Consider the following 25434-nt stretch of genomic DNA (forward strand, 5'->3'; position numbering starts at 1 on the left):
GGCGTTCCAAGCCTTGACCTGTTGGAGACCCGTGGCGTCAAGACCCGGACACTAACTGTAAAAAAACGAAAATGAACTTCTAAGAGGACCAGCGGGAATGGACGTTGAGGCCCCTACATGGAGCCACTCGGAACACTTTCGTCCATGACACAAAAACCCCGGAGACCAGGGCAAAAAGGGAAAGTCGTTATTAACAAACTGCTCCACAAAGGCACAGGACCTCTGCCTAGATCCCCAGGGCAGGAAACAGTCGGTTCTGTTTCCACAGGTTGTATCACAATCACTAGGTATTACAAGGTTAACCGGAAGCACCAGCCAAGAGAAGGAAAGTGCCTGCGTGCCACCTTCTCACAGCCCGCCCTGTCCGCTCTAGCCCACTACAATTTCAGTTAACCCTTCAGCAATTCTATGGAGCGAGAGGCCCCTGTACTAGAAAAGGAATTAGGGCCAAGTGGACCCCATAGGTCAGTCTATAGCCGGTACTCTGCCCTCTAGACTGCAAGCGCACACCTATCTTAAGTCACTGAATGTGGTGATCTTTTCGTCGTGGACCTTGAATTCCGAGGCCGCTGCATCCTGGGCCTCGCCGCCTAACCTCCTCTCGCTGGAAAGCTGCGGGCAGACGAATCCTGGCCCTGGGTCTCAAAGTCTGGCTCAAGTAACCTCCCAGATGAATGCCTAATAATCAGAAAACCTCGAGAAGGCCGGGCCTCTTCCCAATACCCCATCCAACTTCAACGAGTTCGGAACTGCGGGGCTGGGCAACTTATTCTAACAGGCATGTGCGTAGTACCAGGACCACCAGCCTTGCCCGAACATTGCCTGGAGCCAATTGTCAGTTGAGGGATTTTGGTAGATCCGAGAGAGGCAAATCTAGCCATTTGCTCACTAGACTCCACCCTTTTGTGTTCAAGAAAATGATACCCACAAGTTCACTCCAGCAGGCACCACCACAATCTGGGAGGCTAAAAAGCCACAGTACGGGGCTTGGGCCCTGGTCCGGCATGGAGCCCCCTGACCCGTGGTGTCCAGTCTTCGCAGGCTCTTCCCTGAACTGGGCATACTGAGCTTGCGGATTGGATCTTGAAATCTACATTCTTTAGGTCGATAAAATATGTTCTCGTATTTTTTCCTGATTTTCTCATTAAAACCTTTGCCTAACTAAACTCCCATCCAACGGGATTTATTTCATCTCTGGGGAGATAAATCAGGGGGCAAATTTACAGCCCCGGAGGCACCTGCCGCGCTAATGGGCCCTTCATGGAGTGCATGGCCCGCGGGGGCGCGCGCAGACGGGCGGGACGTTGGCCAATGGCCTGGTCGCCAGTGCCTACAGCCAATCAGCGCGCGCGCCGCGCCCAGGCCCCGCGGTTATCAGTGCGTCCGTCCCGCGCGGCGCCGCTCCGACCGGCCCCGGAGCAGCCGCCACCGCCGCCGATCCTAGTATCCCTGCCTTCTCTCTGACCGCTGCCCATTCCGTGCAGTAGCCATCGGTCCTTCCGCTTTCCTGCGGGGGCCGTCGGCGTCCGTCTGAACGCGTTCCACGCGTCCCAGTGCAGCCGGCGCCCGTCGGTGCCGCGCTCAAACTTCCCGAGTCGGAGGGCGCGGGCGGTGGCAGCGGGGCCCGGATGGGAGCCCGGGCCGGCGGCGGCGGCGCCCATGGACGCTAACCGGCCGGGCGCGTTTGTGCTGAGCAGCGCGCCGCTGGCCGCGCTGCACAACATGGCTGAGATGAAGACGTCGCTGTTCCCCTACGCGCTGCAGGGCCCGGCCGGCTTCAAGGCGCCCGCCCTAGGCAGCCTTGGCGCGCAGTTGCCTCTAGGCACTCCGCACGGCATCAGCGACATCCTGGGACGGCCGGTCGGCGCAGCGGGTGGCGGCCTCCTGGGAGGCCTGCCCCGCCTCAACGGGCTCGCCTCGTCTGCAGGTGTCTACTTCGGGCCGGCGGCAGCCGTGGCACGGGGCTACCCCAAACCGCTGGCGGAATTGCCTGGGCGCCCGCCCATCTTCTGGCCGGGAGTGGTGCAGGGCTCTCCCTGGAGGGACCCACGCCTGGCCGGCTCGGGTAAGTGACCCGCGCGGGATGCGGTGAGGAGCGGGGCTGGGCGCGGGCCGCGGACTGCGCTCACCGGCTCTTCTTCGCAGCCCAAGCCGGCGGGATCCTGGACAAGGATGGCAAGAAGAAACACTCGCGGCCGACTTTCTCGGGCCAGCAGATCTTCGCGCTGGAGAAGACTTTCGAGCAGACCAAGTACCTGGCAGGCCCAGAGCGCGCGCGGCTTGCCTACTCTTTGGGAATGACCGAGAGCCAGGTGAAGGTGAGCTCGAATGGGCCGGGGTCTAGCAGTATTGACGCGGGCCCAGAGCCCGCGTCCTGCGAACAGCGGGAAAGCGGCCTTTCGGCTGCTGCCGGACCGCGGAAAGCGCTGGTGCCAGGCGGGTCCAGAGTGCTAGTCTGGTGTGGCGAGCCTCGGTGCCCGCCTGATGGTCCCTCCCCAACCCCCCAGGTGTGGTTCCAGAACCGGCGGACCAAGTGGCGCAAGCGGCACGCGGCAGAGATGGCGTCGGCTAAAAAGAAGCAGGACTCGGATGCCGAGAAGCTGAAGGTGGGTGGCTCGGACGCGGAGGACGATGACGAGTACAACCGGCCCCTGGACCCCAACTCCGACGACGAGAAGATCACGCGGCTTCTGAAAAAGCACAAACCCTCGAACTTGGCGCTGGTTAGCCCGTGCGGCGGCAGCGCGGGGGACGCCTTGTGAGGACGAGGCCAGGCCAGAGAACTCAGGAACCGGGGCGCGCGGCATGCCCCGACGCCAGCCGCCCAGCCGCAGTGTGTATATATATTTTTACAGAATAAGTTATAAAGCGGACATTGGCGCGGCCTCGGCGTGAGGCGCGGAGCGCGGGGTTTGGGCCGGTCACTTTGTATAATCAATAAATTATTTAACACGTCCCCGTCGGAGCCGTGGCTCCCAAGGCTGCACATCGTGTTTCTTCCTTACGGAGCTGGCGCCAGCGGGCGGGCAGGCAGCAGCACCCTCCAGACCCCACCTAGCCTGTTCCCCCTGTGGGCGCCAGGGCCTGGCGCAGGGGGGCGCGACAGTGCTTGATGACGACCCGGGGCCCGTGTGCGCGTTGGGTTCAGAGGCTGAGCGCATGGTGATGGTCCCAGAGCGCACGCACGGTGATGGCAGCTTACAAGAGCACGGAAGTGGTGAGACTTGAGCATCTGGAGCCCAGGCCGAGCAAAGGCAGTTTCCACCGCCCTGGGAAGGGAAGGACACCACAGTGTAGTGCTTGAAGGAGCAGGACCAGCAGGGAACTCGGTGGAAGAGACCCCAGGTATGATTTCCATTTCCAGTGGCCAGAGACATGGCATCCCATCCGCTGCACCCCTACCGGAGATGTACAGTGCTGGGTGTCCTTGACTCAAATGAATGAAGTTGGGGCAGACATTAACTAAACCACACTTGAAGGGGGCCCAAAGTCCAGCAAGGCTTGTCCCCATTGCAAGCAGTGGGCACCCTCGCGCTTTTTTTTTTTTTTTTTTAATTTCTTTTTTTGTAAGCTGGGGCAATGAGTGTGCCCTGTTATTTAGTGCCCCTGTTCGGGCCAAATCAGCACTGTCTCAAAGCGTGGGCTGCGTTCTGTCACAAGTATTTAATAATAATTATCCCGTTTAGCCAGAATTCCAGGAATTTTGAATATATTACTTACTAAACTCCAGCTGTGGGTAATAGGGCCTGGGGCTCTGTACCCTGCTGGGCCCCAGGCTACCAGTGTTAACAGAATTTCCTTGGAAGAAAGCACGGTTTTAAGCAGGGCTGCAAAGATGCTGCTCACAGCCTTCAGCCTGTCAGCAGCCCTGACACCCACCACAGGTTTCTCAGAGGGCCCTCAACTAGGGTCACTTCTGACCAGCAGCCCACCACTGTCACTCCTACCTGAGCTAGCGCATCTGTAAGACCAGTGGCTCATGCTCAGCCAGGGAAGAGCCTGCACCCACTTCGCCCGAGCTACAATTCCCTGTAGTGGAAAAACCCATCTTCAGCTTCAGCCTCCTCCGCGCTCCACAGCTGCACCTTAATGTACTGAACGTTAAGTGTGGAATTTCAACACAAGCTAATCGTTTCTATTGTAGGGCATTTAAAAATATTTATTACAACCATGAAAAGCTTTTCTTTTGTTTTGCCTTTTGTGATGTGGCTCCATCAACCAGAGTCAAACGCTTCTTTCGATCCACGGGCTGGCTTTCTTTAAAAGGGAGCAGCATTTTTTTTTTCCTTTCTTAAATGGGGCAGTGTGTTGTTTCTGTGTTGCTTCTCGGCCAAAGTTCAGAGCAGAGAAATTTTGTTGAAGGTTTTGTTTAAAGCAAAAGAACAGCGTTTGTATAATTCCATTTAAAATAGTGAGGGGCCAGCCTTTTTACACTACAGTAAAAAGTCCAAGAGGTGATTTTTCTGAGAGCTTGGTGCCCTGTGGCAGAATGGACATTGAAATTCCCAGAATCAGAATGGGGCAGAGCAAACCGGGCACAAAGGAGGCCACTCCCGGGCACTTAGCATTTCAAAGGCATGGGAGACTGAAGCAAGAGACAGAGCAGCAGGAACTGTTTTCACCATGATCAATTTTATTGCTTAGGAACCGAGCAGTCACTTCCAGAGGCCTTCGGAGGAAGGACCCACAGCTGGAACCCACAGACAACCGCTGCGGACATGGCACATTGGCAAGCAGCGACCATGGCAGTCACAGACCCGACCCTGGCATCAAGGACACAGGCCGGCCTTCGGTGATTTCTAGGGAAACCGACATTAACTCGCGCCTCCGCCCCATCCAGGAACTGTAGTGTTCAGAAGTAAATCAATAAAAGCACGCTGTGTTTCCTCAGCAGGCTCCGCAGGCGCCTTCCGTGGTACTCAGTGCTGGGTGCGAGTAAGGGCAACAGGTTGTGCCCGGCATCACCCATCGCTTCTCTGCCACGTTTACACACAGCCCATGCTAGAAGCGATCTGTGGGAAGTGGACGAGGCTACTTCTAATTCTCCCACGAGATTATGGTTTTAATGTAGGATACTTGGCACCATAAAACGGTAACAAAAGACAGACAAAACGGTTTACAAAATTCTTAAAAGGTACACCCAGGCTAGCTATCAACTTCACATTCAGTTCTTAATATTACACAGAAAAAGGCAGAAGAGTGACGAGCTGCTAGTCCAGGCATGCCGCAGGGGCCCCTCTCCCCTGGGCACTTGCTAGGTCTTGTCTCAGGAACCTGTGCTGACTGCTGATGGACTCACCATTCAACTAGACTGCGGTTCTGCCTGCTCAGGACACTCGTGCACTCATACTGGAAAGTATATTCAGCATAAGTTTTGGTAAGATTTATAAATTATTTTTAAAAAGTATATATTTATATGTATTTATATATATAAAAATGGAAAGCAGCTGCAGTGTGATTCAGACGCCATGTAACATGGCAGTAGAGTCAGACCTCGGGGCCTCGGGCTCGAGCACACACGGCAGCCTTGCTGCCTGGGCTGGTGCCCGGCACACTCCTCCTGGCAGAGAGGGACGCTGGACACCTGGGGCTCTAAATGGAGAAGCTTCCTCCACAGACAATCGTTAAAAATGGAAAACTGTGAAGTCTAAAATACAGGCGCTCGGCTGTCTGTTAGAGTTTTGGCAATAGGACTGTGGCTTGATTAAACCCAATATGTCTACAATGTCACGTGACAGACACGACAGTGAGGTATGTGAGGCTTTCCGGAGGTCCGGAGGCTGAAGCGAAGTGTGGGGCCGGCCGTCTAGCAGGTGATGCTTGGGCGGGTTCCGATGCAGCTGTTAGGAGGATGAGTTCGATACACTGCTACAGGGAGGTCTCTCGAGGATCCTCTCATGGCGCTGGCACCTCTTCCCTGGAGTGGAATTAGTAATTTGTTAAAGGATCAAACACACCGGGAAAGCTGCAGAAAGGAGAGCAAGGAGGAGCCATATTTACCACCACGTCACTGCACGACACAACACTTGTGCACATGGGCATGAGGTTTACCTGCCCCAGGTGCGATTCGGAAGGCCAGGAACACCGGCTGCAGTGGGAGAAAAGGGAGAGGTCAGCATGGACAGGCTGCAGCCCACCGCCCCTGGCTGGACTCAGCCCTCATGTCTCCTGAGTATCTGGAACTGAGTCCAGAGGAGATGAAGGCAGTCATGCGTACAAAGCAGGAATTGAGACAGTTAGCTTGGACCTGGGAGCTGAGAGCAGGGCCATGAAAGGACCCACACAACCCCTTTCTGCTTATGAGGAGGATAGGTTCCAGATTGGAATCAGTGTAAGGGACTATGGAGTACGTTCTAAATGCAGAGGAATGTATGCACCCATGACTAGGGCATGCAGTGTCCTACCTCAGAGCACGTGGATACGGAGGATGTGGACTTGTCTAATGTGGCTGAGATTTCTCACCTGGCCTCAGTGTCACTGGGGATGGTGGGCCACTCTGGGTTCAGGGATAGCCACACTTGGGAAGTCTGTGCAGAGGGTCAATGCGCATACACCTGGTCTGTGAGACATGCATTACCACACTCTGACAGGAGTGAGCTCAGCATGTGAAGGCCAGGAACATAGTCCCAATGTAGACTCAAGAAGCAGCCTTCAATCATAACCAGCTGGTGACATGATGTTTTTACACACAGTGAGATTATCTTCTGTTATGACTGATCATTTCTTCTCCTGCTTACTCATCCACACATCTTTTGGTATTTTATTAAAACTCAATTAACTAGATTAACTTTGTTTGCTTGGTAAAGCCAGACTAAAGGAGATGATATGATGCCCCCCTGTCCCCGACCGGGGTTCAGCCCCTGGACCCCAGCAACACACTGCAACATCACCTTGTGGTCTCCCATGCAGACATTAGGCCCGATGTGGTCGTAGGTGGCAACTTTCTCCTCGCTCTCTGACTGGAAGCAAACAGAGAGAGGGGTGTATAGGAAGGCTTAGGCAATCTGCAGTCCTGCCAGGAGGGGACAGGCAGGGGCTTTGGGGTGGCCTTGGGATCAGAGAAGGGAGGGGCTGTTGCAGGAAGACCTTGGGGGCTGTGCTACACCTCAGCATGTGGCTGGCTCTTCTGCCAGAGAGGAATCCTGCCTCAGAGAGGGGTGGCAGGTCAGTCTAGCAGTTGGGAGTCCCCGAGGTCTCTTCTGCCGGTCCACTGGCCGGCACAGAACCCCTAGCCCTGTAATTAGGGCCACTCAGAGCTTCCTTTCTAAGGGTGTGTCCTTATCTGAGTAGCTCATCTGTTTCCCATTTTCCCTATTTACACTTGCTTCTGAAAGCCTGCTTTATTAACCTAGAGCACACCGTCCAAGGCCATGTATGCATATTAATTGACTGTTCCCTGTACTTCCTGGCAGACCCTTGGCTTTGGGTTTGAAGGCAGAGGTTTTGTCAATGCTAATCAGTCAGTCAACTCTGACCAGGCTGGAGTTTTATACCCGCAGCTGAAGCATCTACAACGATAAAGTTAAAACTGACTTATCTTTAATGCAGTAGGAAGCTTAAGGTCAGATTTACTTTCCAGCACGGTTGCCTGCCAGAAAGTATGAAAACATAACCTTCAGCACCGCATGCATGAACACTCGCCCATCTTTCAGGCTCCTGTGGCCGACTCCTCAGAAGTGGAGAAACATCCATCAAATGCTGCATGGTAATTTACAAAGGCAGCATAAAATCGTGGGTTTTCAGCTGCATAATCTTTGGACAGATAAACAAATGACAGAGGGTCTCAGACAGGATGCAGGCACACCTCACTGAGCATTCGTCACCGAGGCTCCCCGGCACCACGCCGCTTGGCGTTTTAGGGTTCAGGAAGCAGAACAGAACATGATGAGGGCACCAGTGCATGGCATGATGGATGGTACCGGGGAGGCGGCCTGAGGCACTCTGGAGGTAGCTTACTGTGAGCCCCAGAGACTCCAGCCCCTGCAGGCAGAAGCTCTCCTAAGATCTTTATTCTCAGTTAGATAAAGGGCAGAGCTTGGTCTGCCCCCGTGCCTTTGAAGTATGAACCCTGGGTCTGGAGACCCAGAGACGTGAGCGCATGTAAACAGGTTCCACTGCTGCCTTCCTGAAGCTGTGCATGGCACCCTGCATGACCTTCCAGGTTCCTGGCAGCTTTCTGATCACTAATCAAAGTGCACTTATCTTAGGGACCTTCCCACAAGGTGCACTTTGATGATCTTTACTGTTTTCTCGGTGGATGACATCAGTTTCTTCTGTCCACCTCAGTCCCATGGAGAGGCTGAGGCTGCCACTGTGGCAAACTGGGAGGCTCTAATTCTTGTACTTCTATCTCAAGGGAGCCCATGAGTAGGCCCAGGTCACAGGTAATGTAGCTGCAGGTTGCCGAGGGGTCTTTCCTCAGAGATGGCCCTGGGTCATTGGGCACACTGCGGCATAGGCCCCACTCATGAGGCTAGAAGGCTGCTGCAGATCCAAGAAGCTTCTGGCCAACACCCTTCCTCAGTTCCAGCATACCTGCCTGCAAACTCCTCTCCATGGCCAGGGCCTGAACACCAGCTGCACCCAGTCTGTTCACCCAGGAGTGGTGAAAAGTCTGGGATCTGGAGGACAGTGGTACCCAGCAAAGGCCAGCAGAGCCTCAGGTAGAGGACGGCAGGGCTATCCCACAAGCTGGGGGAGGGTTGCTTGAGGAGCACACGTGTGTGGGTGGGTGTTTGGCACAGGGACAGCCAGTGGCAGCTCACAGGGTCTACAATGCAATCTAGCAGCACAGTGGAGGTGGGAATCCATGAGGGGCTCCTCCCTCCCCGGCACAGGACTCCAGCAGGAGGGATGGAGCAGTGGAGCACACACCTCCAGCCCACTGGAGGCTTCTCTCACTGCCTCCTCACAAGGACCCATACCTCACTCAGTCTGACTGTGGCTCTGCATACACTCAGCCTCCAACTGCTGTCCCTGCATGAGTCTACCCTTTCCACTGTTAGATCTGCATGGATGGGGCCGAGAGCTAATTCAGATGTTGGTACTTTTCAAAACATGCAATTTACATGTAAAATATGGAAACGAAAAATAGTAGGAAATCTGAAAACCCTATCTGTGACTTGAGCACATTACCCCTCCATCCTGATCCTGCTGAGCCCAGCTGCAAACTGTTTTTGCTTTACATAACCTATGAACCCCCACAAGAACACAAAACACCATGCAATAAATTATGGTTAGTCCCTGCTCTGAGCAGGGTCTTTGTGCTTCTATTCAGATGACAGTGGCACCTACAGGGGCCTGAGTGCCAGCTGAGAGGTGGCTAAGCATTTCCCTTCCACTCATCTTACAATCGACTGAATGCTACTCAAGTTTCCCCAGGCTGGGTACTCCTTCTTCATGGCTAGCCCAGGGCTCCCTCTTACCTTAAGAACCAGCTCCTTGGCAGACAGGGACATGAGGATTCGATCACACCATGCAGGGCATCTTGTGTTCATATACTGCTCTCCCTGGCTGGAGTCCTCACTGTACGGGTAGCTGTGAAGACACAGGAACAAAGTGTCAACTGCACTCTGGTCCCAGAAAGCCTCCAAGTTCTGAAGGGAAGGGTGTGCTGCTATCCAGGAAAGAATGCACACAGTGAGGTTTCTAGAATATAAAGCCAAACTTGAAACCCAAGTGTCCCCATCAAACTTAGTTCTCCCTGCATATACCTATATATAGATTGTGTGGGTCAGGCTGGCTGCTTCCTATATTATACCCCTTACTCACACAGAGGCCTTGGCACTCATGGCCTGAACCTTGTGGAGAGGCCACCTACCTCCTGTACCTGCCACCCAGGGGACCTATCAATTCACCATAGCTGTAAAACAATACCCCCCCCCTCCACACACACACGGGGACACTTGCTGGACTGCACTGCAGAATGAATTTCATGTAGAACTAGTTGGAGAAGAGAAGAGAAAGAGCCTTTCCCAGAATTTAGCTGGCCCAGGTGTTTGCATATTCACTCTCTACATGGTTTTCAGACCATTAAGACTCTCTTTCAAAAAAGTGCAGTATGTTTTCTCAGGTCAATTTCAGAGCACCAGGCTTATGCTCAAATGTTCCTATTGTCTTCAGCTAAGAAGAGAATGTGACTGTGGCTGTCAGGCCACTTACCAGTTGGTGATTGTGGGAAGGGGCTTATGCTACCAGCAGGCCTGGCCCCACTCGCACTATACTCTAAGGGAGCGTAGGAACTAATATATCCCTGGAATTCAACCATCTAAAGCTGGAAGATGCTGCAGGAGGCATGTATCCTTCGTAGAAGCCATGGCTTGTGATCTTTGTCTTTTGTAGGAATTACCACTTTACCTGATTAAATTGATCTCAAATCAGGCTAAAAACAAAGTCTATGTAATTCCTGTACATTATACCATTTTAAAATGTAAAATTTCCCACACTTTCTTTTTCGGGAAAAGCAAAAGGCCAATGGCCAATCCCATTTCTGTACATCACGGTGACAATGACCTTGTTCAAGTGCTCCTCAGTCCACCCAAGACATAGGCTGAGTCAGAGGAACATCTTACTGTGAGCACACACATTAACACGGCCACCCCAAGCAGTGTTGTGAACTGCAAAATGAACTACATGGTCTTCCTGGCTTCCATGATAGTGAACAAACATGGTGGTCTCTTTCAAAGGGAGAAAGCCTCACAGTGAGTATAACCAGTGTGGTGGAGGCTGGAATGAGAAAAGCAAGGGCCCAGCCAGCATGGGACTGATAAAGCCACAGGGCTGTGTGGCTGAATCCTCCTCTTGTGGCTTGATTGTAACAGGAAGCTTACTGCTTTAACCAGATGCAGGGCATCATGACTCAAGGCCCCTCTCCAACTTGCACATGCACTGTAATAAGAGTCTCCATGGAAACAGAACTCTCACTCACTGGCCATCCCAGTGGTCCAGCAGGGTGCTGGCCAGCTGGTTCTTCTACATGGGCTATGTGGATTCAGGAGTGAGACCTCAGCAGGCAGAGTACCTTTGTTTGTGCCTACTGCCATAGTCTGGCCTTGGCACTTTCTTCAGAGGAGAGGTTCAGTGTTCAGCTAAATGTCTAACAGTAGCCCAGTGATGCTCAACTTAAAAGGCATCACTGGGAGGTGCCAACTTGGAAAGAGGATTGAACCAAGCATGCTATCAGTTTAAAATAAAAACTAAAATTACACTTACTAATATGGGGCATATGCAATAGTGTGTGTGTGTTTAGGCCAGAGGACAACTTGTGAGAGTTGGTTCTCTCATCATATAGGTCCTGGGAATTGAATTCAGGTCACCAAGCTTGGCAGCAAGTGCTCTTACCTGCTCAGTCATTTCACTGGCCCTCTTAGTTTTTTTTTTTTTTTTTTCTTTTTTGTTTTGATTTGTTTTGTTTTTGAGGCAGGGTCTCCTGTATCCCAGGGTGCCCTTAAACTGCATAGTCAAGGATGACCTTGACCTCCTGCCTGTACCTCCCAAGTGTTGGAATTACAAGTGTCCATCACCATGCTTTGTACTTCGCATGCTCTTAGAAGTCATCATCTCATGTCTGCTAACAGTTCTGACACTTTTTTTTTTGTTGTTGTTTTTTCGAGACAGGGTTTCTCTGTGTAGCTTTGCGCCTTTCCTGGATCTCGCTCTGTAGACCAGACTGGCCTCGAACTCACAAAGATCCGCCTGCCTCTGCCTCCCGAGTGCTAGGATTAAAGGCGTGCGCCACCACTGCCCGGCTCTGACACGGTTCTTAACCACAGGTCACCATCCATGGAAACCCTGTGTCCTGGAGACCTTATTGGATGTTCTACTGCTAGTCCAGGACCAGAGTCTAATGGAAACAGAGTTCTGGGTTTGGCTATTATAAGTGACTTGCCATTGAGTCTGTAAATGTGAAAGTTCTGTCCCCCAGGCACAGTGAATAGTATGAGAACTTGTGCAGACCTACACAGTCAGAACAAGCAGGAGGCAAGGAAAAACCCTTCTGCCACCAGAGATAGGCTCTGTAGGTGGTCAGTGATTAGACATTCTAGGCTCCATGAGTTAGAGAAGAGAACAGTGGGAGAGACAGGGATTGATACTCTCTGTATCTCCCAATACTGTCTATACTTGACAAGTTCTGGGGATCCCACGTTCCCTTGGATCCTATGGGACTCAGAGCAAACTCTGGTTGGAGAAGGGTGAGGGCAGTGCCTGAGGGTGTTCTGCAACATCCAAAATACAAAAGCAGGAAGTTCTGATCCAGACAGGTCTGGGGCCCACATTGGGTATGAAGCCATTCCATCTTGTATTCAGGGGTCAGGGGCTGCTCATCTGAGTGCAAGGCCTGGATGTGGCTGCATGTGGATGATTAATGCAAACAAGGCTGTGCATGCAGACTTATCTGGAAGCAAACCTAAAAGGGGTGGGAGGCAGGGCAAACCAACCCTATCTCAGCTCCGTACAGCTCCGGGAATAATCGTCATAATTAATTGCAGTGCTGATAAAATTAACAATTGTCCACCTGTGCTTTCTCCACGCTGCCTCCCTTCCTCTTCGCCCCTCGAACTCTGTCAGGATGTGGGCAGTGGCCCTTTGCTGGCTGTTTGCTTGCAGCCAGCCTGGCTTGGGTGACAAGGCTAGGCTCAAGACCTGGGCGGGCTAGGCTTGGATAGTGTTGCCATGGCCGCCATGACCCACTGTGGGAAGCACAAAGCCTGTTGTGTTTGGGTGGTGGGAAGAGGAAAGCAGTGTAACTCATGCCTTCAACTCCTGGCCCTTCTTGGACTACACGAAAACAAGCATAGAAGGTCACTGGGTAGTACTGAGGTGTAGTACCGAGGCTGTCCTCAGACTGGGGAGGGTGGAAGGGCTGAACCCCATTGTGCCAGGCAGGGAGCCTCTCTGCTTTCACCTGGCAAAAGGTCACCTGTTCTTGGTCCCTGCTCTGCTTTTGATGTTGGTTACACAGCACATCAAAGGTACTGGCATCAAGGGCAACTTAGCCCTGGTGCGTGTGTGTCACAGAAGGAATTTCATTAGGGACACATCTACATGCACTGAGGTCTAGAGACACAACGAACAGACACCAGGTTTCAAAGACACCAGCTGCTATTAAAATGTCTGAAAAGGGAGGAGCATGTGAGGCTAAAGCCAAAGAAAATGAACAGAGCACCAGAATCTTGACCAATTCTGAAACGTTAAGTAGGAGATCCCAGCAGCTGAGGTGCCCAGGAGTGTCCTGGTATGGTGGCTGGAGGTGTGAGGCTGGAGCCTGCCCTAGTTTCCTTTGCTGTGGCTTCAGGGGCAGCTTGCTCATACTAGATCTCAGGTGACCACAGCTTGCAGGCATGGCTTTTCTGTCTGCTGGTTCACTGACTGTCCCCACATTGAACTGACTTTGTGTAACCAGGACCCAGAGACAGCCCGGTCCCATAGCCTCTTTGTTCCCTGACTGGGTTCCAAGTCACAGATATAAGTCCTATTTCTGGATTATTGGCCAATGTGACCAATGGTACTTCCAATGCTGAGCTTACTGGAGCTGAAACATCCATGTTATAAACATGCGTGCCATTTCAAAATATTGATCTTATGCCAAGTTTGTTCCATGCTGAGAGGGGAGCTCTTCCTATTCAGTGTTCACTGAGCAAAGATTCTGATCTGCATAGCACTTAAACTGCCTTTTCTAAGTTAAGCTCTGTATGAGGCAAAGTGCACACAGGATAAAAATGCACCAGCAGATTCCACTGAAGGTGGGAGATGCCAGGCTCAGCTCCTCGGGAGGTCTGGCTGGCAGTGAAGAGCACATAGGATCTCAAAGGGTTCACCCCATGTTTGCTGGCCCAGACACGCTTTGATTGTGGATTTGTTCTCACCACCTGAAGGTGTGTGTACTCCAAATGTCCATTCTGGCCCATACACACTTTGATTATGGATTTGTTCTCACCACCTGAAGGTCTGTTTGTACTCCAAATGTCCATTCTGGCGCATACACACTTTGATTGTGGATTTGTTCTCAGGGCCTGAAGGTGTTTGTTTGTACTCCAAATGTCCCTTCCACAGTTCATGGCATTTTGGTTATTGCTGCTTTGGGGCTACTGGTAGTTTGGTGTGTGAGCCTCAGGGTGAGGGAACCCTGGATTCTTCCATGATCCCGAAGGAGAAACCACTCATAATGGCACCAAGATGACAAGGCTTCCATGGTGCTGCTTCTGTACCGATGAAGCAAAGACTACTATGGGGAAAGCAGAGGTGCCTGGGCAAGAACCAGCCAAAGCTGCACGTCATCACCCTCAGTGCTACGTTCACAGCAGGGCAGATGCCTGTGCAGACTAAATACTTACCCTCCCAAACCCCAACCCTGGGAAACAAGGTTCCTGGGAGTAAAAGGTGTGAAATGTGAGCACTTCATGCTCCAGGCTAGGCAGGCAGAATCTCAGGCCAGTGCTGTACAGCTGTTCTACTGGACAGCTGTGTGTTTGGGCACCTTTTCTGAGGCAGGCTGAGAGACAAGTACAGAGTTTTCTCAAGAAAGCACCAAAAAAGCTGTCTCTCTGGGATTGGATGTGATGGTGTTTGTGGCCAACCACAAAATTCAAGTGCCCAATGAGCCTGACAGCCCTCCCCCTATGAGGACATGTCTGCTGAGGTCCATGTGTTCTGATGAAGGTACCATGTGCTTTGGAGTGATGTCCAGCACTTGCCCCACTCAGCATCTGATACATGCTGCCACCAAACACAATGGGGCAGGTCCACTCTTAGCCCAGAGTAGGTTCTCAATATAGCATGGTGGTGAGGGACTAGGGAATCACCACTTCTACAAGTCATCAGAAAGAAAGGCAAAGTACCCATAGCAGGCGGAGGGGTTCTCCCTATGCATGTGTCTGTCACATTCCTGTCACTTGTCTAGTCAAACTTCTAAGTAAACTTCTAAATGTGAGAGGTTGCCTTTAACATTATTTTTGTTTGGAAAATAATTTTTTTTCATTATAATGCTACTTAGTTAACATGTAATGAGTTTATTATTATTTTAAAATAAAGTAAGAAGTATTTAGGGACCAGCAAGATCAGCATGTAATTGTACTTGCCAACAAGAATGGAAATCTGAGTTTGACCCCAATCCCAGATGGTAGAGGTTTTATTCCTCAAGATATAGCCAAAATAGAAAGAGCTTGGAAAATGGAAGTAAAAATGAAAACCATGGCAGAGCCCTGGGTGGTGGGCAGGACTGTATGTTATGTGAAGGCTTCCTACCTGCCTGGTGTGTTCTGTGCCCTCAAGGATGCATGGAAGCTGGCTGGCTCCTGACACATGCAACCTAGGAGTACCTTGTTCTACATACTCACATACATACCAGCATCTCAAATGGCCAGCAACCTTCACACTGGTTACTGACCATCTGGCTGTAGAAAAACAGAACCGAGACAGGAGCTCTAGACTGCAGGAGCTGCTTTTAAAGGTAAGCAGTTTCACTTACCCAGAGTGGCTCTGGGGTCAGTAGAGCAAGCATGCATACTTAAGATTTACTCTGGGCATCTTGGTAATGGGATCACAGGGACTCTGGGGCTCCCTAGGGTAGTTGTATGTCCAGCAGTCAGATATTAGGCCTAAGTGGTGGCACTAGTCCTTCAACAAAAGGGGTACAGTTCTGAGGGGGACCCAGGGCTTCCTACATGGGCCCAGCGTGTATGGTGGTGGAGCAACCATGGCCTTTCCACATGTTCACCTGCCATACCTGGTGATGAGATGCAGGCATAAGCCTAGGATGGAAAGGAGCTCACAGGGAGAAGAGATGCCTCAGGCACTGCTGTCTCCCAGGAAGGCTTCTCCCAACCCTATTTGAAGACCTCTCCAGATAACACAGTGCTCAGGCTAGAGCACGGCCTCTTGCCTATGGAACAGGGCTACAGTAAAGCTCATGTTCCCATGTTCCCTAGGCAGTATCCTGTGGTCCACTTCTCTGTTCCAAGTGGAGTGAGTTCTGGATGTACAACTGAAGTCCCAAGTCATCAGTGACAGACTGCTGTGTTAGCAGCTGTGCACTCATGCAACCGTACTCACTTAGATGCATGTGCTTGCTCATATACATGCACATTCATGAGTTCACTCCTCCCACATCTAATCCCTGCACATGTACCTATATGCACATGACCATGATTTACACACACATGTACATATGTACACACCTACACAGGCCCTGAAAGATACATGTCCTGATGTGTACACATATACACAGTGATGCGAAGACCCATGTTCCAGCACAAATGTCCATGCACATAGAACAGTCTATATATGCATATACTATATACATGTGTACAAATAGTTCAGCAATATATACATCCTGCACACCACATATTCAAGCCCATAGTGTGTGCACATGTATGAGCAAAATATAAACAACAGTGATTTCTCTGCATACATTATCACCCATGCATACTCACATACATACCACACACACACCTATTTTTGTGCATACAGTATGCTTAAGGCTAGTTTTTTTTATTTTTGTTTTTTTGAGACAGAGTCACTATGTCACTGTGTAGCCCTGGCTGGCCTGGAACTCACTGTGTAGAAGAACTAGCTAGCCTCAAACTCAGAGATCAGACTACCTCTGCCTCATGAGAATGGGAATTAAAGATGTGTACCATAACACCTGGCCCAAGACTATCTATTTTATTATAGACTAAGAATGTATTTGGTCATTCTGTTAGGTTTCAAATCTGGGACAAATGGCTGAGGTGTCTATTTAATATATTAAAGCAGACCTGGCCACCAATGCTCCTGGCATCCCTCAGTCCGTACCTGTTACAGGACCCTCCTGGCTGGCATACCCTGCCCCCTACCCTAAACTTCTCCAGCCCAGGGGTGGACTGCCCTTCCTCCAGCTGCCCTTCCCTATATAATCCAATCATTTTTCATTACCAGGCTCCCTGTGAGTCTCCTGGCTGCTGCACCTGGTTCCCCTTTCTTCTCTCCCTTCCCTTCATCCTCTCCTCACATGGCTCAGGGTCACATCCACTCTGGACTCTCCCAGATGTCTCTGACTGGCTATGCTCTCCCTTTTATCTACAGTAAACTTTCTCCTCCCCATACCTAGGAACAGGCATGTCCTTTCCTTTTTATTTCTTTTTTCCATTCACATCCCCCACTTCAATCCCCGGTCTTTTCCACTTCCACTTTGGCTTATTCTGTTTACACTGGAATGGCTCTCCAAACCACACATACAACACAACAGGACTATGAACAGTTTGATCGTCTTAGTTGTATTCTCCAGACTGGCTTCCACCTCCTGATCTTCCCAAGTGACCAAGATTACCATCGCAAGCCACCATTCCCAGCTTGTCACCGTTTCACAACACAGTAGAACCAAATGGAGAAGGAACGTCAGTCCTCTCTGGGAGTGAGAGAAGTCAGCAGTGTCCCAGGAGGTGGTGGTGGTGGGGAACACAGTGTGCATCCTGAGTTGTGGAGATAGGCCTCAGGAGCAGGGCAGGGTGCTTCGGAGATGACTGGGACCACTGAAGGGAGATGGGGCCTGCGGGCGGGCGGGAGCCTCTGTGATCTGACATGGGATACAAATGCTCTCACAGCAAACAGTCCGGGGAAGGCTCCCAATGCCCCACCAGCCTTCACCACTGCTGGCTGACGGTCCAGCAGGCTTCCGGTTCACAGGGCACAGACTGCCCCTAAGTCTCCCTGGGTTGGGTGCCTGGGTGGACCCAGCTCAGGGTCTCAAAACCCAAAGATGAAGCATCATTGTGCCATGCCGAGAAGTCCTCTGCCCATTGGATGGTGGCATAAGGTTCCCATTTCATTATTGGTCTCCCACTGGATGGCTATTAGTTTGAGGCTGTCTTCGTCTTCCAGGCTAGCATGTGAATTCTCTTCACTACTCTGAACTCGACTCTCTCACCAAAGAAGCTCTGCTTTTGAGGGCTCAGATGATTTGTCTAGCTCTACCCCAATACCTGGGATGCTACTCTATTTTAAGGGCATTTTCCTCAGTTGCCTATGAACACCCCTATGGTGAGTCACACAACAAAGGTAGTTCTAAAATGAGAATATGGTCCTCTCGGGGTCCTCTGGTACTCTCTGCTGTGCTAATTAACCTTTCCTGAGGGGAATCCTGGGCACTGTGCTGCATGCACCTCTCCCCATCTCTGAACACACAGATGGCTCTTACATTCTTTCCTGTTTGTGCCAAAGATTCTGCCTTAAAAATCCACTGCTGTCTTTGCTTCCTACTCAGGGGAATGGACCCCTGGTAAACAGACTGGAGTGGGTGTGGCTACCCCCCACCAGCCTGGGCTTGGCACAAGGAACCTTCCTGGAAGCCTGCAGCTCCAGACACTGGGGTCATCATGTAGGGCCCCCTCTTGATAACATAACATTCAACTGACTAGAACATGCCAGTGTGTCATGATGGCTTCAACCCTGTGAGAGGTGTCAGCTGCTCCTGCCAGGTAGGGAAAGTGGGTCCCGTGGTTGCCATGTGGGTCACGGGCTCTCTCTTAGCTACTTGGGCTAAGACTACAAGGCCCTCTGGATTTTCGGCCTGGCTGGGTCCTGTCCTGTACCTTTGGTGTCCAGGTGACTCCCAAGACTGCAACACTGAGAGAAGAATCTCAGGTATTCTGCTCAGAGTCTCATGAGGTTACCTCCTTGAGCCCTGCTGCTATGAGCCAATGTATAAGTGTCTAATACCTTGGTCTGGGCACTAATCAGATGACTGGGAATTACTAGGGCCTGTGGTCAGGTTTCTCTATCCCTGATACTCTATCCAGGCCCCTCACCTTAGTCTCCTAGGTTAGGGGGTATGGGCTGGTAGCTGAAAAGGAAGGAACCACACATGTTTGATTATGTCCAGTTGGCAGAGATGGAGGGCACTGGCAGAGAGAGGAAAAGTTCCCCGGGGTCAGACACACTGGATGCAGGACCCTCATTCTGAGGAAAAGATCCCCAGTATTTCCCACCATGTAGGCATAAAACAAGCACCAGCACATGATGAATTCGCTGGCATAATTCAGTCTGTTGGAAAGTCTCCTCACCACTTTAGGTCACAGGACTTGGGGTCTAACACAGCCAAAGGGCTGGGAGAAGGAACACCACAGCACTGGAGGCTCGGGCCTGCCACAGTCCCTTGTCCTCAGGAGCCACCTTCTTTCTGTACAGTGCTTCCAGGAAGATGCAAAGCCCAAGAGGCCAGGCACAGCTGCAGCAGGTGCTGGGTAATCCTGCGTGGTCCACTACATACCACGCACTACTTTCTGTTAGCCCGTTCCCCTGTCTTTACACCACAGCACTCGGAGGCCCTGGATGTCTCAAGGGAACCAGTGCTAATGTTGCAGATATCAAGATCCCAGGAGCACCAGAGTGAAACACTGAGTACTTATCTGCTTTAGAAGATAGATTCAGAACCCTCTGCCAGGGTAGCCACACGGTGGTGAGTCTCAAGACTTCCAGAGAGCCTCAGCATGCTGCCCACAAACCTGTGCCTGCAAATCTATAACTTTTCTTTCACATTGGAAAGAAGTCTTAAAAATTAGAATCATTAATTACGCACAGCCAATTCCTTTCTTCAGGCCATGGAAATGATGGGAGATGTAATTCACACAGATGGGTATATGCATACAGACAGATGCACACAACACAGGTACATACATGCAGACAGACATATACATAAGATGCCATGGTGATATACACAGGTCTTTATGTACACAGGGCACATACAGGTAGACACACGTGCACATATTCATGTACTTAGATGCATGTGTGCACACATGCACATGAATGCACACACTGACACCGACACACAGGCACATCTGAGGAGGTCGTTGGGTCTTAGCAGGTGCAGGTCTCCTTACCTGGGGGGGAATGAGATGTCCAGTTCATACAGTCTGTCCTTAAAGACAGACAACTCCTTGTCAAATTCCAAGAGCTAAAGGAAAGAAAGAAGAAAAGAGAATCACTTGGTTTCCTCACTGGAAGGTGGTGAGCTGTGCATACCTGGGTTGTGTGTAAATTCTTAAAAACAAGAAGGACTCGAGCATCTAGTGTGACCTTGCTCTACCCAGAAACCAAGATCCATCACCACCAAGACTCAGGGGTGCCAGCCTGGCTCTAGCATCCAGCTGCATCTGCTGTGAGCAGTGCAAGAACAGTGCTCAGACTGCCTGGTCCTGCTCACATGAGACACATGGAGATGCCCCAGAAAGCATGCATCCCCTAAAGGGGGCCTGATTGTCCTTTCCAAAGTAAGGGAAAATGTCCAGGGCTGAAAGTAACCCTCTGAGTGAGCAAAATCAACTCAGTGCATCATAAACTGCAGCTGAGTCTGCACACTGGTGAGAATCTAGCAGGCACCAGGGAGGAAACATTCACTTCTGTATGCAGAGGAGATGGCAGACAGCCTGGCTCCCTCAGGAGGCTTCCATCAGAGCATTGTGCCTGCTGGAAGGAGAGGTCGCCACACCAGCCATGGCTCTGTCCAGTCACCATAAACACCCTCTGGGATACTATCCATTAATCATGTCCTACCCCACAGCTGTGTGTAGCCATGGCATCGTGCTGGGGCTCCCCTCAAAACCACACCATGTCTTCACTTCTTCCTACCACCTCATCCATCATTCTTGAATGTGCAATTACCAGCATGTGTACACTGTAATTACTTGTGTGCCAGCCTGCTACCTGCTCACTGGCATGGGTCTCCTGCCTGCTTGCCCCTCTCAGAGCTGTCTTCATCAGATCAGCACCAGGCTGGGTGCCACTCTTACCAACCAGAGTGACTTGGAACTGGACAAGGGTCAAGTTAAGGCCAGCTGAAACCCCCCTCTGAGGTGATATTGTTTATGAGAGAGAAGAAAAGGATAAGACATCACTCCAGACAGAGCCTCTTTATTTAATATCATAACCTCAGAGCCATGTGGTGGCATGCTGGACATTCACAGACTTAAGCCAGGGGGTCTCAGACCCTGTCTGGCATAGCTCCAACATTGGCTTCTGTCTGGCCCTACTATGGTCTTGACCATATGAACAAAAGAGGAAAAAAACATGTTTGCTCGGAGGTGCCACCAGTGTGAGTCAGGAGCCAGTGTTCCTCAAAGGTCTGGGTGGAGGCCTGAGGCAGCTCAGAGATAGAAAGTACCACAAGCAACAGGTGCATTGGACTAAAACACAGAAGCACCTGCTAACAGCAGTTTCAGGAAAGTAGGTGGAGCCTAGCATCCCACCCTCTTAAATCCCTTCCTTTTTCCATGTTTACTGTGGACTTTTAAGGAGGACATGCAACCTCATGAGGTCTCCTGAATAGGCTCCTGAGAGGTGACTGCAACCCTACTCTTCAATTAATTGACTCCATTGCTTCTGGCTGCTGTGACTCTTGACTGTCTACTGTCTTTCCTGAGTTATATGGCAACTTCTTCAGGCTACTGTAGGATTTCTTCTTTTCTATTTGATGCTCTGCTGTTTCACTTGGGATCTGAAGTTTGCATTCTTCTAGCTCAGGATTCACTTGTGAGGATTTGTGATGTAGACAGGTGTGAAAACAGGCAGGTGATCTCTTCCTGCTGGATGGGGTCCTCTGTCCTCCTACTTTGTCTCTGCCCCATACCTTCTGCCACACCCTCTAAGTTTTGGAACTGCTTCTGGGCCACTCCTCCATCTAGTCTCTAGTTTTTAAATTCTCTCTTCAGCTGTGTCTGCTCAGCCTGGGCATGCATCCATTTATTTTCAACAACTATGATCTCAGAAGCTCTCTGTGTCCTCAACTACCTGGCATTTTCATGGGTCTTCTGTGCCTCTGGCTGTAGTCTTCAGAATCTTGATCAAAAGTAGAGTGCTTCTCCTGTGCCCTGCAGATTGGGGTTGTGAGCTTGTCTTTGCTGGTTCAAAGTTTGAGAAAACTTCTAGTTGTGAATGGGGTATACCCTCCAGGAGAGTCTAATCCACTCACAGAAAATAGTAGACAAATTCTTGAGTCCTCACAAGGAAGCTGTGGGCTGGACACCCACTGCCCTGTGGCCACCTGGTGGTCTGAGGCCCACAGTCCTGGAATGACACCTGCCTGGGCTACAGAAGTCACCAGGGTAGAGTCTTCTTGCCTTTGTGGGCTCTTGGCCTGCTCTATTTTCCACCCTGATTATGGTCGGATTTCTAGAAGGATCAAGGACACAAAGGCTGGGAACACAGGCAGGGACCCTGCAAAGATGGAATTTCGGCCAACATGATTTACTTAACCTTGGATAATGAAGTGCTGTTTTTGTGTGAGGTTAATTGTTGCTCAGGAGTGGGCAGTCACTTCCTTTGGCTGTCAAGGTCCGCAGGAGTTTGTGAGCACAGAAGGGGCAGCTGAAGCATTTGCATCTTTAGGTCACACCTTTCTCTACCATGTAGACTCTTCCTCTGCACCCACCACAGGTCAGAAGCCCTCTGGACATGAGGAAGACAGATGAACAGGGCTAGCCAAGGGTCCATGCCCACCCACTAGTTATACAGGTTAGCTTCCCAATTCTTCATCTCTGCCATGGCCCTAGTACTCAAGCCATGCTATCAACATTAAAGCTCTTTGACAAACATTCCATGCACACATACTTACATATATATGTGCAGAATATACATGACTGTAAATATGTATATACCCAGCACTATATACATACACATGCATGGATACATATACTCATGCATACATACACATGCATATACACACATATGCTTTGCTTCAAAGCTCTGGGCTGGGCTGAGGGAGTACATGGGAGACTACTTCTTTCTTTTTCTTTTTTTTCTTTTTTTTTTTTTTTTTTTTTTTGGTTTTTCGAGACAGGGTTTCTCTGCGTAGCTTTGCGCCTTTCCTGGAGCTAGCCCAGGGTGGCCTCGAACTCACAGAGATCCGCCTGGCTCTGCCTCCCGAGTGCTGGGATTAAAGGCGTGTGCCACCACCGGCGAGACTACTTCTATGTGTTCATCTTTGCTTCTGCCTCTGCATCAGACCACTAAATGTCGACTTGGCCACTGGTCATGACCAGTTCTGACACTCCCGGAAAGGTGAAGACTCTATAATTCTAGCCATGCACATGAGTGTGTCCTTTGTGTATGAGGACGTTGAGTACCTGTGTCTCTGACCTCAGGTGTGTGGGTGGCCTTCACTGTCACTCACCCAACATTCTCCAGTTTTAAACACGCTCAAGACACTGCAGAGCTGTGCCAGGATTCCCCGGGGGCCTCTTCAGAGTCAGCACTTATTTCTGGATGGCCAGGGTCTACCTGTTAGGCTCCTGCCTGAAGTCACCAATGTGAATATATATAATGTATCACTTTCCTAAAGTACTAAAGAAACTGTCACACCATAACCTCTATTTTAAAAGAACCCTTCTTCAATTTTGTAATGTTTAAAGGAAAAAATATTGAATTTGGAATTTGGATTTTAAAAACTGCTTAGAAGGTAAGGGGGCTCAGGAATGGCAGGTGGAGAACTCCCAAGTCTTCTGTCCTCATTTAGGGCCATAGCCCATATGTCACCCATTACTCCCACATACCCTAACCCAGGTCCCCAGCTTCATGCTGGAGAAAACACACTTGGACCCTGCCCTCCATCCTCCTGCTAGCTGGTGCTGTCTAAAGATAGACATGTTCTGGAACTCAAATGTGCACTCTCTCTGATCACACATTCACTCTGCTTCTTCTGTGCAGAGATAAGTAAGGATGGAGTCACTGGTTCCATGCTCAACCAGCTGGCTCTGACAGGCCGGTGAAACCCTGATCCTGTGTGATTGGCTTGCAGAATGCCCGAAGCTCCAGGCCTGCCACATCAACAGGATGACCGGGATTAAAGCTGCCGCTGCCCCAGAACATCAACTGTGAGGCATTTCTGATTGGAAATTGCACCACACTGCTGGTGAATTGATAATTTGTATCTCTTTGAGATTTTTCACAAACATGATAACCAATTTCAAATGTATCTTAAACGTTCTTCTTGATTACAAAGTGAAAAGCAGCACCGATGTGTGTGGACAATGATAAAGCAGCTGCTGGCCTCATGCATCTGTCAGGAGCCGTCCCAGCTGCACAAATTCCACTGTTGCTGCGTGGACACTGTGCTGATAAAGAAAAAAGGGCTTGGAAAATCAATGCACCCAGAGCCCGGGCGGTTGCTAAACACACAGAAAACATCTCTATCCAACAGGCCAAGCACCTAGAAAATTCCCAAGCCCTGCCCTGGGACAGCCAAGGAAAATTTAATCTCTCCAAATCCTCACCAGGGCACTCCATCCTGCAGCCCTGACAGCCACACTTATAATTAATTATACAATTTCGATGGGAATATCGACTAAACAAAGCTATAAATCATAGAAAAAGTCAATACGCATGGACACATTCAATCATGTCCCGGCCAATGATTACTACTCTTAAAATACAATAATTATTTTCAGGAGCCAGCTTGAATTAAATTTCTGTCAGACGAGTACAAGACCAGTGGCTGATGAAGGATGCGATGGATTTTGGGGGCTGAGTCCGGCTCGGGCACATCCATCCTGCAGACGGGAGTTTGTTTGTAGTGCTTGTGGCACAGCGTGTTCAACCAGGCCATGAGGATGAGATTATCTCCACTGCTCATTAGGCTGAAGGGACTCAATGCCCAGAGTTGGCTTGAGTGATGGTGGCCAATTCCTCTGAATGTGTGACCTGGGCAGAGGCTGGGCATCAGCAGCATGGCTGGGACATTCCTTCAAGTATGTCTCAGGTTCTGAGTAGCAGCCTGTGGAGGCATGCGCCACTTGAGCTCCAGGCACCTGGCAAACCTGGCACCTTCCTAGGTAAGATTCTGGCAGATAGGCAGGAGTCCTGAGAACTTACCATGTGGAGATGTCCCCTACTTCAAAACTTTTATATTAGAGTCAAATTCCAAACATTTCCTGGATGTTCACACTTTTTCAAAACAACAACAGAGCCTTTCAATCCTTTTCCTCCTACTGGGTTGTCTCGTCTAGCCTTGATGAGGGTTTGTGCCTAGTCTTATTGCATCTTGTTATGCCATGTTTGGCTGATATCCCTGGGAGGCCTGCTCTTTTCAGAAGGTAAACAGAGGAGTAGTGGATCTGGGGGAGACGGGAGGTGCGGTGGTGACTGAGAGGACTGGAGGGAGGGGAGGCTTCAGTCAGAATGTATTGTATGAGATAAGAATAAATAAAAATAAATGCAACTCAAAATGGAAAAATCAAACAAACCAACAGGGCCTTTCTTACTATGTAGTCCCCAATGGCCTCAAATTTTCCTGTCTCAACCTCTGAAGTCCACAATTATAGACTTGCACCATGTCTACACAGCTGTACATGCCTAGTGCAATTTTTCCTTCTACTTATTCTTTTCCTCTTCTTTAAAAATATTCTTGTGTGTGTTCACATATGTGTGTGCTGGGGTGCTTGTACACATCTGTGTGCACATACATGGAAG

General features: G+C 50.4%; 2 protein-coding genes across 2 annotated transcripts in view; one reads left to right on the plus strand and one right to left on the minus strand.

Moving 5' to 3' along the window:
* The first annotated feature begins 1408 nt into the window (after window positions 1-1408).
* Nkx6-2 (NK6 homeobox 2) lies at window positions 1409-2956 on the plus strand. The gene is made up of 3 exons (XM_028869487.2): window positions 1409-2065; window positions 2146-2318; window positions 2508-2956. Exons 1-3 carry the CDS (start codon window positions 1660-1662, stop codon window positions 2760-2762), a joined length of 834 nt encoding a protein of 277 aa, XP_028725320.1. The 5' UTR covers window positions 1409-1659; the 3' UTR covers window positions 2763-2956.
* A 1657-nt stretch (window positions 2957-4613) lies between these two features.
* The window catches only part of Inpp5a (inositol polyphosphate-5-phosphatase A), a 202630-nt gene continuing 181809 nt past the window's right edge, over window positions 4614-25434 (minus strand). The window contains exons 12-16 of the mRNA XM_028869475.2: window positions 19854-19927; window positions 9426-9537; window positions 6891-6959; window positions 6001-6088; window positions 4614-5917 (exon numbers count right to left, since the gene is read on the minus strand). Coding sequence (XP_028725308.1) covers window positions 6008-6088; window positions 6891-6959; window positions 9426-9537; window positions 19854-19927 — 336 coding nt within the window. The 3' untranslated portion in view covers window positions 4614-5917; window positions 6001-6007. The remainder of the gene's footprint in view (window positions 5918-6000; window positions 6089-6890; window positions 6960-9425; window positions 9538-19853; window positions 19928-25434) is intronic.

The sequence above is a fragment of the Peromyscus leucopus genome, chromosome 1, assembly GCF_004664715.2.
Source record: "Peromyscus leucopus breed LL Stock chromosome 1, UCI_PerLeu_2.1, whole genome shotgun sequence".
Lineage (NCBI taxonomy): Eukaryota > Metazoa > Chordata > Mammalia > Rodentia > Cricetidae > Peromyscus > Peromyscus leucopus.